Source organism: Falco biarmicus, chromosome 5 (genome assembly GCF_023638135.1).
Source record: "Falco biarmicus isolate bFalBia1 chromosome 5, bFalBia1.pri, whole genome shotgun sequence".
Taxonomy (NCBI): Eukaryota; Metazoa; Chordata; class Aves; order Falconiformes; family Falconidae; genus Falco; species Falco biarmicus.
Genome location: NC_079292.1, coordinates 38,437,313 through 38,455,514, shown reverse-complemented (window position 1 = coordinate 38,455,514; position 18,202 = coordinate 38,437,313). Strand labels below are relative to the sequence as shown.

The window sequence follows — 18,202 nt, the reverse complement described above, 5'->3', positions numbered from 1 at the left end:
CAGTAGCTTCCAGAAAGGGGTTCCCCATTTGTGAAATACTGAATATAATTTCTAGAAATGCTGTCAAAATACCAGTATTGACTATGAAATTACAACATGTATGCATCCTTGGATATGGAGGTATCTGCTTGCACATGACCCAGGACGTAGATGCATATGATGGTATAACCCTGTGTTATTGGGAATACATCCTCATGCGTGGAGGTGATCTGCATAGCTGTTCTGCTACAAAGGAAAGCATTTGGCTCTTGACGATTGGATTTCTTTGGCTGTCTTCCAAATTCCTCAAGAAGTATGTTCATTCTGTTTATCTGTTTTTACTCAACCAGAGTATTTCTTTCAGGCTGCTGCTTACAAACACAGCCACACATACAGCCATACAAATATTTATGTCGACAGCAGAGTCCTCTGAATGAAATAAGAGGTCTATCATCTTCATAAAGCAACAAAGATGAGTGCAACATAGAAGGTAAATCAAGGCCTCTATACCAGAAAGTTCTCCATCAGGATCTCTTCTATAAGAAATCTCTAATCCTTACGGTTTACAGAAAGAACTGCCTGTAAATTAACAGTGGCCATACTTCAGTTATCTTTGTGAACAGTTGTGGAGGCTCTCAGAAGTACATGTCCATACTGAGTCTTTTCTAGGCTGGTCTGAGTTAGCTACACATTAAGATGGTCATGCCGGCAGTGTGGTCATGGCACTGAGAAAAGAATACCTATGTAGTGCACTGGCCTCCATGCTACTTATGTGAGTATAGCGAGTGTATCTATTTTTATAATTATTTTCTGCATTTTATAGATATGACTGCAATGCTGGCTATGCAGACAGAGGCCACCCCTAACACAAAGGACCTAACATCCATTCAGCAGATCAAAACTCTCCTGTAGTAATGGTATCACTCAGCAGCCCCAGGTCTGCAATCTGAAATGATCATCCTAAAGGACTCACTAGAGCCTGGAGAAAGCATCCATTGCCTTCTCCTCCCTGATGCAGCAGCCAAAAAGAATTATTTTTACACAGGGGGAAACCCTTCTCCCCTCTGGTGTTGCTTTGTGATTAGCAGACTGTCTGTAGGTTACTAAGTGTCTGGAACAACATCCATAATGTTCATACAAGCTGAAGAAGAGATAAAAAAGAAACGACTAAAAAGATGTAGGGAGGTTTTTGGCAAATAGGTGAGAAAGTGGCAAAATAAACAGACTGCAGCGCAATGCCTATGTCTGACATTCTTGACAGGCATTTTTGCATTACACATCCTGCAGTCAGAACAAGGTAACGCAGGAAGACTCCCGAGAGTGCAGCTGAATCCACTGTCCGCTGCAAGAGCTCTGGATCAAATAACACTGCCTAGAACCACAATTATTTTGCTTCAACACATCTATGCCTTTATTTCTAAATGAAAATTACTAATAATGGACATGAAGACCGCAGTAAAGTCTGATCAGAAGTGCAGCATCACTGAAGATTCTTTATCTGCTGACCATGACCTCACATGGCTAATTATTAAGGTGGTAGCAGGGATGGTCAGCACGAGGTTTTTCAGTGTAAACAACTGTCAAGTAAAATCTCCATCACAGTTTCTTTTTTTTTGTGTGTGTGTGTATTTTTTACACTTGGCAGGAAAAAAAGGTACCATGAGTGGACTGCGTTGCAGGAAAAAAAGGTACCATGAATGGACTGCATTACATGCCATGCAGGGAAAAAATCACGGGTGCTCCCTGAATAGATAATAAATACCATTATCTAATAAATACCACTTATTATGCGAGGGACCGAAAGACAGATTCAGTGTAACGCACAGAGCAAGGTTTGTTTCCCTGGCCAGCCACATACTTCCTGTGTGAGCTGGAAAAGTTATTTAATCTGTCCTGACTCACGCTCAGTTGTAAGTATGAAGGGTATGGGAGCTGCTGGTGAGATTTTGTGATATCATGTACCTGTTCGCCTGTTGCTACACTGTTAACTCTAAGACAGCAACGTATTAATTCAGGCAGCAGACAGCAGTTCAGTCTCAGAAAAGACATTAACAGCTTCATCTGATTCAATTACCAGAACTCTAAAGGGCAATGCAAAACAACCCTCCCTGCTTCGAGAATCTGTTTGGACAACATTCAAGGAGGAAAAATTGGGAAAACGCTTTTGTTGGCTGGTTACACAAGAGCCATGCATCCAAGGGTGTGTAGGCCCTGAAGTGTTCGTTCTGTAACCCCACAGGCAATCACCGTGGGGTATCTAATGCGTGTCATAGGTCTGACATTTTGGGCATTGCTACTTCACGTTTTTGTCTGTGTCCTTAAAGATATTGTGACATAATTACTGATAGTCTGCTACTGACAAAGAGGATGATTCACCAACAGGCAGCAGCAGGGACTGCTTTTCTTAGTTGACTAAACAAAATAAAATGTGTATTAACTGCAAATATACAAACAAAATGTTTACTAATATGTACATATATGCTCACACCTACACAGAAAGGAACACAGGCTAAATTTACAGGGAGTTCATGCAGGAAAAAAAGTATTTTTCAGTCTGCTGGTAGGTCTAACTTCCTCATACAGCCACATCCTAAAGGAACAAGGGCTTCACTTCTATTCTGTAAAAAATCAAAACAAAACCAAAACAGAATGCCAGGTACTAGCGGGAAGATTATTACTTCTGCTTTTAACCCATTTGTGGCCACAACAGAAACACTCTCTTGCCCCATTTCTTGTGTCCACAATTTAAAGAGCTTTTGAAGCATTCACATAGTAAAGTATGTGTGTAGGGCTTCTTTGTGCTTACACAGACCAATACAATGGATAGGTTTTTATCAAAGACTACAAGTATTTGTTATTAATCCATCTCTCTCTCTAATTTAAAATTTAACTTCCCTTTTGATATCAATGCCTATGTTCAATCTGCTATGAGGCATTTTTTTTCCATCACGATTCTTAACTCTGCAGTACAAAACCCAACCAGAGATGTCTGCGAACACCTTTACTTGACCACACAATTGATATTTCATATCCCAAAGTTTGTTTAGTACTGTTCCTATGTATAGATTCGTATCAGTTACAAAAGTATACAGGAGTGTTAGTAAAGGGAACTCAGAAGAAAAGCCATGATTCTTCCCATCAGCATGAAACCATTCGTCCCCACAGTGAAATCTGAAAGTTTTGCTTCTGTATAACACAGTGACAGAGCCCTGTTCTTATATCCAAAGCCTGCAACTGGATACATCTATCAGGATGGACTGTAATTAGAACTAAACACCTGAAATTAATACAGCCAAATGTTATCCATGTTTAATTGAATCAAATGGACTGATGCGCATCATTTGGAATGAACACTAACACTGGTTCCAACAGGTAATTTAACGAATCACAACAGGTCTCATGAGCATTTTTGCTGGTAATTAGGGCCATAAAGCTACAGGGAATTATTTCAATCACCCACTGCCCATCACAAAATTACATACAATTTAATAACAAAGCAAACGACAATTTAATAATTGCAACACAGTATAAAGTTAGCTTAACAGCTAACTAGCACTTTTAGCTTGCTAGTGAAAAATGTGCCCTCAGAGATGCCCACATGTGCTGCTCCACTTTCTGACTCAAAAGTGACTTGAATGAAACAGAGACATTTAAAACATACCAAAAGACAGGCAAGTGCTTTTACTCAGGCGGCTTAGGAATACATGCAATAGTATCTATTGCAATGAAATGCAACTACAGTAAGTCACACTCACAATCAAATCAGTATCACTTAAAAGGATCCTGGCTGGTTTAAATAAGCTAAACGAGAGCAGTTGAACTATCTAATAAATCTTCTGCATTTACAAAAGGCATACATTATAACAAACACAAAATAATCTTTCTCACTAAGAGATGTGCCTGAGATTCAGGCACATGTATAGTTCCCAATTCTTGTGTTCAGCTGATCTGAGTTTTCCATTCTGCAATCACTTGTATGATTCATTTCCAGACCCATGAGCCATCTTGTTGTATTTGGCTGGCAATGCTGAGCAGACTGAGTGTCAAAGCTGGTAGTTAAAGATATATGTATGATAAATGTAAGTGATAAAAAGTGAAGTATGAAAATAGAACAAATTTTAAAGTAAGTCAATGCAATTTAAGTATCAAACACAGAATGGTCTTCAGAGAAGAAGGGGACTGCACTTAACCTATAACCCCCCTTCTAATTAATAGACAAGTTGTTTATTTAAAGTAACTCTATACCAAATTTACTAAGATCCTGAACTACAGAAGGTCTGACCAAATTCACGAGTGCTCTGCTTGGTTAAAAAAGTGTCACAATGTATAAACAGAAATTATGTGACACTAAAAAGTCATAATAATCTCAATTTTAGAAGCAGACTAAATTTCCTGGAATATACTGTTACAGTATCCTAAGATTATTTTTGCATTCCAGTACTGTGAGTTGGGTACTATTACAACTGAATGTCCAGTTTTGTCTGACATAGTTAAAGGGTGCTGTTAATCTGCAGAGAGGAGAGAACAGTGAATGACTGAAAGCTAAGCACAGGGCATTGTAATAGGCAATTAGAATGCTGCAGTAAATTTTTTTTTCATGCATCTCGGCACATTAATACATCTAAGATTCTATAATGTAATAAGAAAATTATATTAAAAATCAAGAATGTTAATATTTTTTGCTTGAGAGGAGTATCATACAGTCCTTTTCTTCCTTGATCTAAACACTGAGCACTGAGCAAACTGTTATTAGTGAAAAGGGTGGAACGTCAGCCAGAAGCAGCTTTAATTTTTTTTTTATATGTTACACTTAATAGAGGTGGCAGGGTGGCTATCAAGCTGTTACAAATACAGAAAGCCTGTAGCATGCTCCAAGTTCTATGTCACTACACACCTGAAATAAGACAGATAATCAGCAAGTACAAGTTAACAGGATAAAAATTAACATGACATAATCTGCTTTTTCTCAAGAAACCATCACTTTGTATAAACAAACAGTATAAATTACAACACAAACAATACATAAAACATTTCTAAGAGGTGTAATAGTTTATATTAAAAATATTTACCACTACTGTTCTTAATTATTTTTACAATTTTTCACACAATCCCCATCAAAAAAATCATACTGCAACAAGATGTCAATTTTACGCAAATGCAGTAATCATCTATTCCCTCAGTACTTTTACTTCAGAATTTGGCATTACTCTGTGAGGAAGGGTGGAAAAATTTACTGCTATGGCTTTGATTAAAGAAAACATCATCTGTTTTTCATTTAAGTTAACTTATCAGGCATTCATGATGTAAGAGTAGCCCCCCATCCAAACAATGTTTATGGTAGTCTTGTCTGGTTAAACAAAACAGTAAGATTTGCAGGAAATTCGTATGCAGATACCATCTAATACATACCAATTTTCTTGTTTTAAATGTGATTAATCTCAATTATTCTGACTTATCTTACCATTGTCAACTGGGAAATACGGTCATATGACAGTTTTCTTCATCTTCCTCATTTTGATTACAGGAATAATAATGACAGTAGGATGCTTTAACTCAAGATGTGACATTTGGACAAATTCTACCCAAAATACTTGCTCCCTTTTTGTAAGAAAGGCAGTGTTATGGAACAGCCTACTGACCCTCATTTCACAAGAAATTTGAATTGTTTTAGTTTAAGCAGACAAGTAGATTCAGAGAGTACCAATATGCCCACAGCTCACCATGTACAGTAAATAGGTGGAAAAGTCCAAACAACAACAAGGAAGTAAATCATTAAAGCTTACCTAAGAAATAACTATGCATAGTCAATAATTGACTCACTCTCCTAGCAAGTCACCCATATTTCTTATGAAGGTATTTGGACTGGTCTGCGAATTGCCATCAGGATTGAAGCCCATAACGGAAGCACTTAAATGGGAACATCCTGAGGAAAATGCTTATTGGTTAAGCGTGTAAATAGTTCTACTGAAGACAACAGTCTTGCTTTTTTGGTTTTTTTTTTTTCAAGTAAGCCTGTAAAAATCAAAGCTTTTGAGAATACACAGACCAATGCACTTTGAAAGTGTAACAATGTTACAGAATCATGGGTTTGATTTTGCAAACACAGGGGTGAAATCCTAATTCCTTGTCCAAGGCCACATAAAAGTTTGACCACCTTTCAGTTGTGCCAGTACTACATGCAGTTTTAAAAACTCACATCCGTTTATCCAGTTCTGTCAAGTCAACAGTCAATAATTTGAAAATTATGTAAAACTAAAGGTCTTAAAATAATAAATTACTTATAAAGCAATCCTGCACTTTTTGCCTCATAAAGCACACCTAAAGATTTATGTCTACAGGTACAGTGTAACAACGCTGTGCCAGTGTGACCCTGTTTACCATATGATTTGCAAAGTATCTCACAGTAAATGAATACCAATATACATGGAGGGATGCTCAAAGTTATGAAATGCTCTTTTCCCTTTTTCATTACAAGACATGCACACAGAAAGACAAAAAGAAATCCTAGAGCATTCTCTGAATAAGACTGAAGACTTTCAGGGAAGTCTGAAGCAAAGCCCTTATTTAAAATAAAACTAATACTAAGGCAGCAAAAATTTCCTGTGCTCTGATTCTTCATGATTTTTTCCCCAAGATTCCCAAGTTTAAAAGCAAAGGACTGCAGAAGCTCAAAAACGCTTTCCAGCTCCCTGGGTTTGTGGAAGGGCAACGGAACCACGCTCCGTTACAGGTGGGGAGCCACCACAGTACGGGGTTTACAGCAATCAGAACACGGAGAAATAATTCCTGCAGAGACACAAACCCTCGTGAAACGTCCAGCGCTCGATGCTGAAGGCAGCGCTCAGGCTGCCTGGCGGGGAGGCCTTTGCTGCGGCGGGTCACACAGGAGCGCTGCCGCCGGCAGCGGCACTGGTTGAAGGGCTCGGGCTCGCGGGCGGGTGCCTGCGTTCGAAATGGGTTAAGCACAGCCGGGTGGGAAGCTTTGGGGCTGCAGAGGCACACGGCCGGCGACAAGGCAGGTACCCGGCACCCGACTGCCCCCCCGCCCCCGGCTTTTGCCCGGCCTGTGTTTATCTAAAGCCTCTCAGCGAAGCACCGACGCCGGCTCCGCCCGGAGCGCACCGCGGAGAGCGGCGCCGGAGGGCACATGCCGCCCGCCCCGCAGAAGGAACCACAACAGCTTCGCGATTCACAGCTCTACCTCGCTTCTTGCTTTTTTAAGCCGCGTTCAGCGCCGACCTCTCCCCCCAGAGCAGAACCCGGCGAGAGGGGCTCCCCCAGCCGCCCGGCGGGGCGGTGGCTGCCAACGACCACTCCCGGGCGCCCCGCGGCCGGGCCAGGGGCCCTCGCCCCCTCCACCCCAGCCGCTCTTCACCGACGCCGCCGTTTGTGCCCTCCCCTCGGCCCGGGCCCCGGCGCCACCTCCTGCCCCTTCGCACCGGCCCGGCGCGGCTCCCGTCCCGCAGCGTGTCAGGGCGCAGCTCGGGCCCGGCGCCGCCGCTCTCCCCGCCCCCGGGCCGTGCGTGCGGACGCGGCCTGACGCGCGGTGCTGGCGGCGCCCGGCATTGTGGGAGCGGGGGGGCCGCGGCGGCCCGCGGGGGAGGGGAAGGGGCCGGGGCCGCGGCTGACGGGTTCCGGTGTCGGGCGCAGACGTGTCGGCTGGGGCCGCGGAGCGGGAGGCGCTGCCCCTGACGGCTCGGAACAGCGTCCGGCTCGGGGCCGGCCCGGCGGCGCCATGTCCGGGACCAGCAGCCCTGAAGCCGTGAAGAAGCTGCTGGAAAACATGCAGGGAGACCTGCGGGGCCTGAGCCTGGAGTGCCGGAAAAAATTCCCCCCCGTCAAGGAGGTGAGCGCCGGGCCGGGCGGCGGGTGTCGCGCCGGCGGGATCTCCCTGGCCGCGGGGCCCCGCCGGAGCGGGGGCTGCCGGCGTTATGTGCCCCCGCGCCCCCGGCTCCGTGTCGCCCCCAGTGGGGTCCGTCCTCCATGGCTGCCGAGCGCTGTCCGTGCCGAGACGGGGCTTTTGCATGTCGCGTTTGTCTGTGCGTTGCTTTTAACGCGCCGTTGAGACAGGGGACGCGGGCCGGGCTAGCTCACCCCCGGGAGCGGGGCTGGGGAGGTGGGTCGTCTGCTGACGGGCAACGCGGGGGCAGCCCCGCTTACCCCCCGCAGCGGCCTCCCTGGGAGAGACAAAGTTTGGCTCGGCCGCCTCGGCATCTCCCCACGAAACTCGCCCGAGGCGGGCCCGGTGCCGAGGGCTTGGGCGCACCGGCGGGCGGGCGCCTGGCGGGCAGCGTTTTGCTGGCGGCTGGCCGGGGACCGGGGCGGGGACAGCCCCGGCGGGGGAGCCATGCCGTGCCCCTGCGGGGGGGTGGCCGTGCTGTGCCCCTGCGGGGGGTGGGGGGGCGTGCAGTGCCCCGGTCGGGCACGGCCGCCATGCCGGCCGCGGTGGGAGCGCCTGGGGCCGCGCAGCTCTCCCGTCGGGTCCGTGCCTGAGCCGTGTGACGAACGCACACGCTTTCACAAGTGCGGCTCCAGAGCCGGCCTACGTGACCTCTTACTGCTGCACATCTGTGTCCGCCGGTGTTAACGGTGGGGCGCCGGTGATCGCTAGCGTACCCCCGGTTTGGGGGTTATGTGGCTTACCAATGGTATGGTTTACAACCGTGGAAGCTTGGGAGACAGAGAAGTTTAGGTCACTTTTTTCTCCCTTTTTAAAAATTTCCTTAATAAACTCACGCCATTAGGGTTGTATATTTTATTTGTCAAACCTCAGCTTACTCCGTGTGCAGCCTGGGACTTCGGTAATCTTGATGGGCAGAATTACTTAATTGAAGGGCAACCACAATTTTTCTGTCCAATTTAAAGTATAGATTTTGACTCTGTTTCTCTAGTGTGTTTACACAGTCAGTTTAACTTTTTTCCTATCGGTAGTTTGCCACTTGCCATTTTAAAAAGTGTTTTGTCTACATGATAGTGGGAGGAAAAAATGCTAATATATTGACTCAGATTAAGCTGCAGAAACAGAAAGGTACTTGGGAAAATACGGTAAAGACTGGTACCTGTTTGGAAGAAAGGAATTACGTGTGTAATGTGACTTTAGTTCTAGTTAGTTGTGAGCATGTTTAATGTGGTATGAAGTGTCACACACTTTAACAGATTAATTGAATCTATTAATGACTGACTGTTTTGAAAGGCATGAAGTGACACACTGTAGCAGAGCATGTTATATGCGATTGATTGTAGGTTGCAGAGAAATGCAGGTGTGTTTTGGGAAATTGTGTGTGGTCACAGAAAAACGAGAAAGTTGTGATCAGTACTGAGAAATTGTGTGTGGTCAAATGTAAATAAGAAAAAGTTGCGGTCAGTTGAACAGAAATCTATCTGTGGGTTTTGGAGGGAGGTGGGCGTGCTGCTTCCACTTTCTCCTGTGTATTACTGTGTGGCTAAGTTGTTTGGTCTCTGAACAAGTTTCCCCTCTGTATTAATGTTTACTTTCTTCAAGATCTACAGAGAAGATGGGCAGTTTAATTCTTAAGCTAGTATTATTAGTAGTACTTCATTATATTGACATGGTGAAGGTTAACTACTGCATGTGCAGTTCTTGATACTTGTTCAGTATGTTTATCATATTCTTGTGTAAGTATGACATGAGTTGTTCCATTTTACACCTCGACAATGATTTGCATAGTTTACTTCATTAAAAACACTTATAGTTTTTCACAATCGTCTGGAGTTTGGGTAGGTTTACGGAATAGTACTGGAAAGTGCTTAAGGATTCTGCTGTGAGTTGTGGACTTAGAAGTCTGAGGTGAAAGCAGTCCTACAATAGGATGTATGAGACAGTTGCAGGAAACGATCTTACTTCCTTGCTTCTGGAAGCCTTTTTTTTGTTGTTTTGGTTTGTTCTTGGTTTAAGGGAAATGGGTGGCCTTTTCTGTCAAATCTCAATTGCTAAACGGGTATATTAATCACGTGTGTTTGGTCTGATCATGATTAGATTTAGCTAGAGCGATCAGAGGAATGGCATGTGCTTCTTGCTGATTTGGAACAGCACCAGCTTTTTAAACCGTATTTAAACAGGCTTTTTAAAACTAATTCCTACTGCTTACAATCTCACTTTCTTCACTTGGAATGTAAGTAGACTATCCTCATCACTACCACATGCATTGTAATTTATGAGTTTATCTTGCAGCTGATGTGTATGCTTCCATGTCACTTAATAAACTTACCATGGTGTGATAAAGCTATTGAAAAACTTCTAGTCCAAAATTAACAGTTGTGAGCTGTATTGCAGTTGTTAGATTTGGTAGGTACCTACCTACCAAAGTTTATGAAGGTAAACTGCTTCTAGTAATCTCTCCAATTTCTAACATAATCTGAAATTTTGCTCACAGGTACTTGTTTTCATCAGTCCTTTCTAAAATGATTTGTCTATTCTGTTTTTTTTAATTTTTTTATATTAATACTGTTGAAATTTTGCAAAATTAATTTAGCTGATAGGCTTGCTGCTGATAAAAGTAGTAGTGCAGTTCTCAATTCTGCTTATTGCTCAAATGATTAATTTGAGCGAATTCTTTTTTAATCCATACTGTAAGGAGATAGAAAGTGGCATGATCTGAAAAATAGAGCTTGGTGCCTTTTTTTTTTTTAATTAAATAGGATTTTGGTTTTCACTTTTCAAAGATCTTTCTAATGCTTATGTTATTACAAACTAATGCCATATCTCTTAGGTACAGACGGACCAAAACAATATTAAATGATTCTTTGAACAGGCAGATGGATGACACAGCTGAAGAGCTTTATTGGATATTTCTTCTTGGTGGGTGGTGGTGTGTGTGCAGCAGAAAGGGGGACAGCTGGCTGTGGGATCCCACAGGCTGTGAGATTTAGACCTTATCCTCAGCTAGGAGGTGGAAGTAAGGTCTTAAGCCCTTATTGGGAATGGAACTTGAACTCTTCACTCTTTTAAGCACTTTAATCTCATATTTTTCTATTACTTCTGAGTCTGTAAAGTTTTCTTATCAGGTCAGATTTATACGGAAATCATGTAGTTGTAAGTCACTTAGTGGATTCTGAGGTTTTTTGCTGACTTTTTGATAATCTGTTAAGAAACACTGAAATTACTGAGTTTCTCCCAATGTTAAACCTATGACCCAAATATGTGGCAAACTGCCTTCCCCTTAGAGCTTTTAACTAAGAAATAACGGAATGTATGGATGGCCCTAAAGCAATCCACACCTTGTCTTTGCTCTGTGTGACAAATAGTACCAGGGTATGGTTTTCCTAGGTGGTGGGGCTTAATACATTGAGAATGGGAGCTGCGGAAAGAATCTGTGGGCTTGAAATTGTGTTGCTGATGATTGGGGATTAACTAACATGCTAGACTTATTCTTCTGAAAGGTGTGGGGAATACCAGTTACTATTAGACTTCAGACCCACGTCTGTCTGTTGCTAGGTGTTTTTTCTATTTGGTATTTCCTCAGATCACTGACTACAGAAGTATACTAAGCATGAAAGCTATATACTATGACCAAGGAGTGATTTGGTGGTTATCTGTGTATAATATGCCAAAACTGTGTATACTGGCAGATGTGCAAATAATATTGCTGAAAAATGTATTCATATTTTCACAATTTATTCCTGTTTCTCAGTTAGAAAAATAGACACTAGCCTCAGATGTGATAAAAGCTCTCAGGGCAATTGTAAATTAAACAGTAGCTTTTGGAGCTTGAAATTACAGAGGATGTAGCAGTCTTTGGTATAGGCATCAGTTGTGCTCATGTTATCTTAAGTAATTGGGCATTTCTCATAGAAAACAACACTGCTTGGCCATTATTCTGTTGTTTTAATATTGCAGGCCCTAAGATTTGCTCTGTGCTAGAGAGCATTGTAATGCTTCTAACTCTGAACTGAATTGCGTGGCTTGCATGCAGAGCTTTATAAACTGTTTTAACCTGCTAGTGACTGGAGCTTGAATATCCTGTGCTGGGTGTGTGGGAAGCTGTGGTGGTCTCTAGTAAACTGGAGTAAGAATTTAGTTTTACGACAGAATTGAAAATAGTTCAGTGTGCTAAATAGGTTGGTTACCTGCTGTTTCTTAATACTGAATGAAAATATTGTTCTGGAAGTTGTGTCTGATTTAGTTAGGTAATTTCACTGCATAAGAAACCCTTAGAAATACAAGGGGAAATCATTTATAATTAGCAGAAATTATGGAGTTAAAAGGGAAAATAAGTATATGCAAAAAGTTCTCAGCCTGAATTCCAGTGGTATGTAACTCCTCGTTGTTTACACAGTTCTGGTTCAAAAGTCACAGCTCTCTAGTAGGCTTGTAGTCTCTACATTGACTCAGTTTTTTTATTGACTTTTTAAATAGCAGTAAAAGCAAAACGGGCTTGAAGAAAAAAAAAACCACCAACAAACTCTAATCCAGCTCCCTGCACAGTTACAGGCACGCTTGTGCTGGTAGAGAGGGAGAGGGGGGCAAGGACTTCACCCTCGCATGGCAGGATGAGCTTGGCCTGCTTTAGACTTGTTGTGGGACATCTGTGTAGCAGTGGTGTAGTGGGTTGCAGGTGTCCGTGTGTTCTAGGATGCTTGCTGCTGTGGTGATTTGAAATAGTAGGCCGGAAAAGAAATAGGGTTCAACTTCCCTCAACCTGGAAAAGCAGCACAGTTTTGGCTTTGAGTGCTTTGGTCAGTTGAAGTGCTCTCTTGAGACTCCTGAAGGATAGCTTTTGATAGCATCTCTGTGCTGTTTCTTTTCCAGGTCTTTCTTTGAAACAGCAGCATTGCTTTTCTTTAACTGTTTGAGTTGTGTATGCCTTTGGCATATAGATACATTTTTGAAACTGTATTGTAAATTAAGTTGTTGTATCTAGGAAAAATAATAGAATCCAATTTTGCAGTCTTAGTTTCCTTCTTTTAGAAATAACTACTTGCAAGCAGGCAACCTTACAGAATTCTTTGGGTAAAAGTTAAAGAATCCAGATTTGACTGACTTCTGGATAAAGCAAACTTTACATTATTTAATTACAGTAGAAGTGGTGTGGGCTAGCTGAGCCAAGAGATAGCATTTGCACTGAGATTGTTGTGTTCTGTGAACACAGATTTTATTCATACATTTCTTCCTTTGGCGTCCACTCCTGTCTGCACCGAGTGACATACATGACAGTTTTATCCCCTGGGTTATTTTGGAATGATATGCTGATCCTGAACACATTTTAGGGCTAATGTCAAAATTTTGGGGGGGAAGCTTGTGCTTTTAGGGAACCTCTCTGACGTCATTGGGTAGCTCTGTGAAACTAAATATAAGGATGTATTGCAAAACTTAAACGTGTTAAAAAGATACAGATCAATTACTTTGGTTTATAATGTGGAAGTGAACATTAGGATTCATAATGCAACTGGAAGGAGCAGTTAAAAAAATATGTGGGAACGTTAGCTGTTTGGTCTGTAACAGTAATACAGTAGTAATATTTCAGAAAATGTGTTGAATGTAGTGCAGTACACAAATCAGAAGACTGAGAAAGAGAACAACACGCTAAAATGCCTTGTGATTTGAGCATTTGAGTCACTTAATGTATTACTAGCATTGAATGGTTTCCGAGAGCTTTGTGTCCATGCTACTCCGGTGGTAAAAAGATGAGCCAAATGGACCTGGCAAAGAATAAACCTTTGTACATGGACCATTTTCTGTAGTAGTAACCAAGTTTTGGGGTTTTCTACTTTATTTATTGAATAAAATGGATTAAATAATTCTGACATTATAGCCTACAGGGAACTTAACCTACACTGAATTTACCAAGTTGGTTGATTTTCAGGTCTTTACAGCATTAGTTCAGAAGGATGTAAATACTGTAGAGTTTGCCTTGATGGGTATTTACTTAACTAATATTTTAAAGGTTCTTTTGAAATCAAGAAACTATGCTCTGTAAAATGCATATTGTCATCATTAGGCAGTTTGCACTCAAGCATGTGTTTTGCGCATGTGACTGGAGATTATTCCATAGCATTCTTTAGTTGCCAGCCTGTGGCTGAGCTGGTAGCTTGAAACAAATGAGCCCTAGTATTTCCTATAGTTCCTTTTATAATTCCTGATCTTTACTAACTGCAGTCTCCTGGCTTCATGTTTGGAAGCCATTAATTTTACAGTGTTTTTTATTCAAAACATGATTTTGAAAGTACACAGATGAATATTAAAAGTGTGTATTATGTTTCTAGGGGACCGTGATTATTCAAATATGTTCTAAGCATCAAGATTTATTATAGATCCTAAGTCTAATGTCATCATTTTAGTCTTTGGTAAGAAATATTATGTGTTCAAAAATTATTCCCATCATATATGTAGACCCAATTTCTTCACCATGTAATACCTTGCAATGTAATGAACAAAAAAAAATGACTAAAACTTTCCATATCTTAGTGTGTCTGTAAACTTTTCAGTGCAGGATTAAGGTGCTTAACTTCAGGTGTCTGAGCTCCCTTCATCAATTGTGCTGGCTCGGTTTGTTATGGAAATACGGTCAATGGAGCCAAATAGCTATTCAGAGGATCTTGTGGCCAGGGGATTGATTCACTCTGCAACCTACACGTTGTATCTTTGCTACTAGAGATGCATTACTGTTGCTTCCTTGGCTTCCAGCAGCTGGTCGGAAGAGCATGGGTCTTCTGCTGCCTGCATGTTGTCTTGGATACGAAGGCCTAAGCTTAGACCTCGGTATTGAGCCCCTGGTAGTGGGTCAGTTGAGTTAGCTTGAGGAGGCGCTTTAAGAATTAAGGAGCATTCAGTAGAGACTAGATCTGCATTGTAAAGGGAGTCAAAATATGTAAATGTGTGCATCTCAAGCTCTGATTTAATCACTACCTGTCTCCTATGACTTCCTGAAGATTATACAGGAAAGCTGTAGCAGAAGCTGGAAATTCTTGGCGACTCCTATTCTTAACTAGTACCCAAACTGTTGTCTCTTGTTTCTTTTTACCATGCCCCTGGCGCTGCTGTCTCAGACTGTGTGACTCTGAGTATAGTATTTATGGCAAAGCCTTAGGAGTTCCATGGTCCCATCTGTTCTGATCAACAAGGTGAAGGCAAAATTAGTTTGATCTTCAAGTGTAAATCGCTTAAAGCTCTGGAACAGGGTGTTGGGTTTTATTTTATTGTAGAATGATGATTGTTGTGACAAAAGTATGTAATGAAAATTCAAGTTCTCTATTTCCATGGTTTATAATCAGTTGTGTTGTACTTGACAGATCACTCAGAAATCCATTAATGGTAGACACGCGCTCTCTCAGGATATCCGTAGAATAGATTTTTTATATATATATATAAATATAATGTATGAATATAGCATACATAATATAATACAAAATAGAGGGTACATCCTGATTCTGTCTGACTGTGGAAGAGTGTAAATTAAGAATTTGTTGCTAATTCTTCTGTATCAAGTCTTTGTTAGCTTTTTTTCTTTCTGTCTATATTGATGCTGTTCAGTAATTAGTTGGTTTATGTTAATTCATTCTAATTTGTTCTGTTGATTTATATGTGATGGTTTTTCCAGCTGAGGTATAATGCTTTGATTGTCAGAAGAAAACTCTTGATATTAAATATTTGTATTTCATTATCTATACCTCCACATTCACATCGAGTGAGGTACCTCCAGAGGCAACAGTTCTGAAGCAATTTAGATAACACTGGCACCTCTCCTGGCATTACTGATGATTAACCTTCAGGATTCTGAATTGGCTGCTGATACTGCAAACTGACAATTTCAGAGGATTAACGGACCAGAGGAGCAGTCGCTCCTGTCAAGTGAAAGAGCAGTTTTAATATGAGGACAACTAACATAGTCGCACTAAAGCTGGAAATGAACAAGATAGTGTGGTTTTAAAAAATAAAACCCAAACCCTGCTATATCATTAATCTTAAATCGGTGGAGAAAGTGTATAATAGAATTGGTTAATGGTTTAATTTTTTCTCAGAGCATAGTTGCTCTGGCCATTGAGAATGGCACCATCCTTGAGCAGAGTCAAGTCTAGCCAGAATTAACTTGGTGTCTTCAACTGTTGTTGTGCCTGTTGCTGGAATCAGAAATGTACACTATTTATTTCCTTCACCGAGCTCAAGTAGAACATTATGTAGAATAAACCAGAACAATTTTGCTTCTGTCTCAGATAAAGTCTGAACAGGTGAAGAAGCAACTTTGTATATGAATAGAGACTGATGGCCTGTTTGCCGTTTCTTGTCTTCATATGATAAATAAAGGTTATACAAAGAAAACCAGCAAATATATTAATTTATTTATTTAAAAAGAAAAAAAAAAGTTAATCAGGCTATTCAACAGTTCACGTAAATCACATATTCCAAATGTAAAAAAACTGGAAAACTGTAGCTGGTTTTGTATTGAGGGTTTTGTGATAGTGAAAGGTGGTTTACCAAAATACAATTCTTAATTTATAGGAAAATTAGTACTATTTTACTGTGTTTACTAAGATTCTGTGGAAGAAAAATCACAGTAAGAAGCTTGTGCGGAATTGCAGTATATGAAGTGATTTGAAAGGAGCATTATTGCTGTCAGTGTTCCCTGCTTTCTTTCTCTACTTGTGCATATATTCAGTGTGGAGCACACATCTGAAGAGTGATTGCCAACTGCTTCACCTTCACCACAGCCTTCCTTTAGGAAACTGTGGACATTAACAAGCCTTCCCTTTAGTCTTGTCTTCTTCAGACTGAACAAATGCAGCTCTTACAGCATCTCCTTATCCGTTGTTCTCCATCTCCTAACTGTCTTAGTAGACTTCCACTGGACTTGCCCCAACATGTCAATGGCTTTCTTGTGCTGGGGAGGCTAAAACTAGACATTTTACTCCAGCAGCAGTCCCACAAGAGCCAAAGAGCAGGAAGGACTCCCTTCCCTCAACCTGCTGCCTGTGTTCTTGCTAATGCAGCCCAGCATGCAGTTGACCACCTTTGTTACAAGGGCTCACTGCTGGCTTTTGGTTCCATTTTGTTGTCCACCAGGACCCTGGGTCATTTTCTGTAAGGCTGCTTTGCTGGCTGCCCCCAGCCTGTACTGGTGCACAGGGCTGGACTTTGCATTGGCCTTTGTTGAACTCCGTGAGGTGCCTACCAGCCCATTTATCAGCTGTAGAAGAATGGCTGCAGAAGCACGGCCTTAGAATCTCTGAAGATCTGCACAATCCAGGCCTGGTATTAGAATAGGTCTGTAATCAGAATTGTACTGAAGTTGCTGTGCTGGAGACAATAAGAAAGGTAGCCTTGAGCTGTTCTTGAATCCTGAGACCGAGTAATTATGTTGTGCCAACAGGCCGTGGCTGTAACAAGCTACAGCTGCTGGGAAAGCAGGTGCAGGGCCAAGAAAGATGGGGACCAGTATGGGAAAATAGGGAGTAACAAACTACAAGGCTGAAGCACAGCAACACAATTAGCTACATGGATAGAACACTTATTTTAGTGATGATAATTAGGGGTGTGAGAATCGCGCGTGTTTAGAGACTACTAACCAATTATATTTCTGCTTTACAGATATGCATGTGTATCGGTTCTATATAAGTAGTGTTAGAAACTAATAAAGTTGAGCAAGATGCATAACTCATTGAGCGTCTTCTTGACTCCAGTGAACCCTTCTTCCAACAATCAGCCTATCTGGGTTCCTCTGAATATGCACCCCCCAAGTATGTTGCATTTGTCTGCAGACTCTATGCCTTTATCCAGGCTGCTAATAACGTTAAAGATGTTAAATGGTATTAGCCCTAGTATCCACCCCTGAGAAGCACTACTAGTGACTGGTTACCAGCTGGACTTCATACCATTTGTAATGACCCTTTGAGCCAATCTTTACCCACTTTACTCTCCAGTTGTCTGTATCTCACCAATTTGATTATAAGGATACAACTGGAGATGGCATTTGCTCTAGTCAAGGTATAAAATATGTAGTGCTCTCCCCTTAGCCACACACAGCCCATCATCTCCTTGTAGAAGGCAGTAAGGCAGTTGGGTTGGTGAGGCTCATGCTAAATTAGTGTTGGCTATTCCTAATCATCTTGTCCTGCATGTGTCTAGACGATGGTTTCCAGAAGGATTTGTTCTGTAACCTTACCAATTAGTGATGTGTAACTGACTGTCCTGTAGTGTCTTGAAAGCTCTTCTCAGCCCACTCTGGAGATGTGTGTAGCATTTACCTCTCCCCAGTCATCAATAACCTTC

General features: G+C 41.8%; 1 protein-coding gene and 1 long non-coding RNA gene across 4 annotated transcripts in view; one reads left to right on the top strand and one right to left on the bottom strand.

The window, feature by feature from the left end:
* Positions 1-3,628: 3,628 nt before the first annotated feature.
* Positions 3,629-7,464, bottom strand: LOC130149846 (uncharacterized). The gene is made up of 2 exons (XR_008822029.1): positions 7,419-7,464; positions 3,629-4,028 (listed from the first exon to the last, which is right to left on the bottom strand). It is a non-coding gene; the product is annotated as an uncharacterized LOC130149846 (long non-coding RNA).
* A 124-nt stretch (positions 7,465-7,588) lies between these two features.
* The window catches only part of MON2 (MON2 homolog, regulator of endosome-to-Golgi trafficking), a 73,906-nt gene continuing 63,292 nt past the window's right edge, over positions 7,589-18,202 (top strand). For 2 of the 3 annotated variants that reach the window (XM_056339957.1, XM_056339956.1), the window contains exon 1: positions 7,590-7,825. In XM_056339957.1, coding sequence (XP_056195932.1) covers positions 7,715-7,825 — 111 coding nt within the window. In that variant the 5' untranslated portion in view covers positions 7,590-7,714. Of the gene's footprint in view, positions 7,826-18,202 lie in introns of all 3 variants that reach the window. The other variant, XR_008822027.1, reaches the window with a different exon arrangement.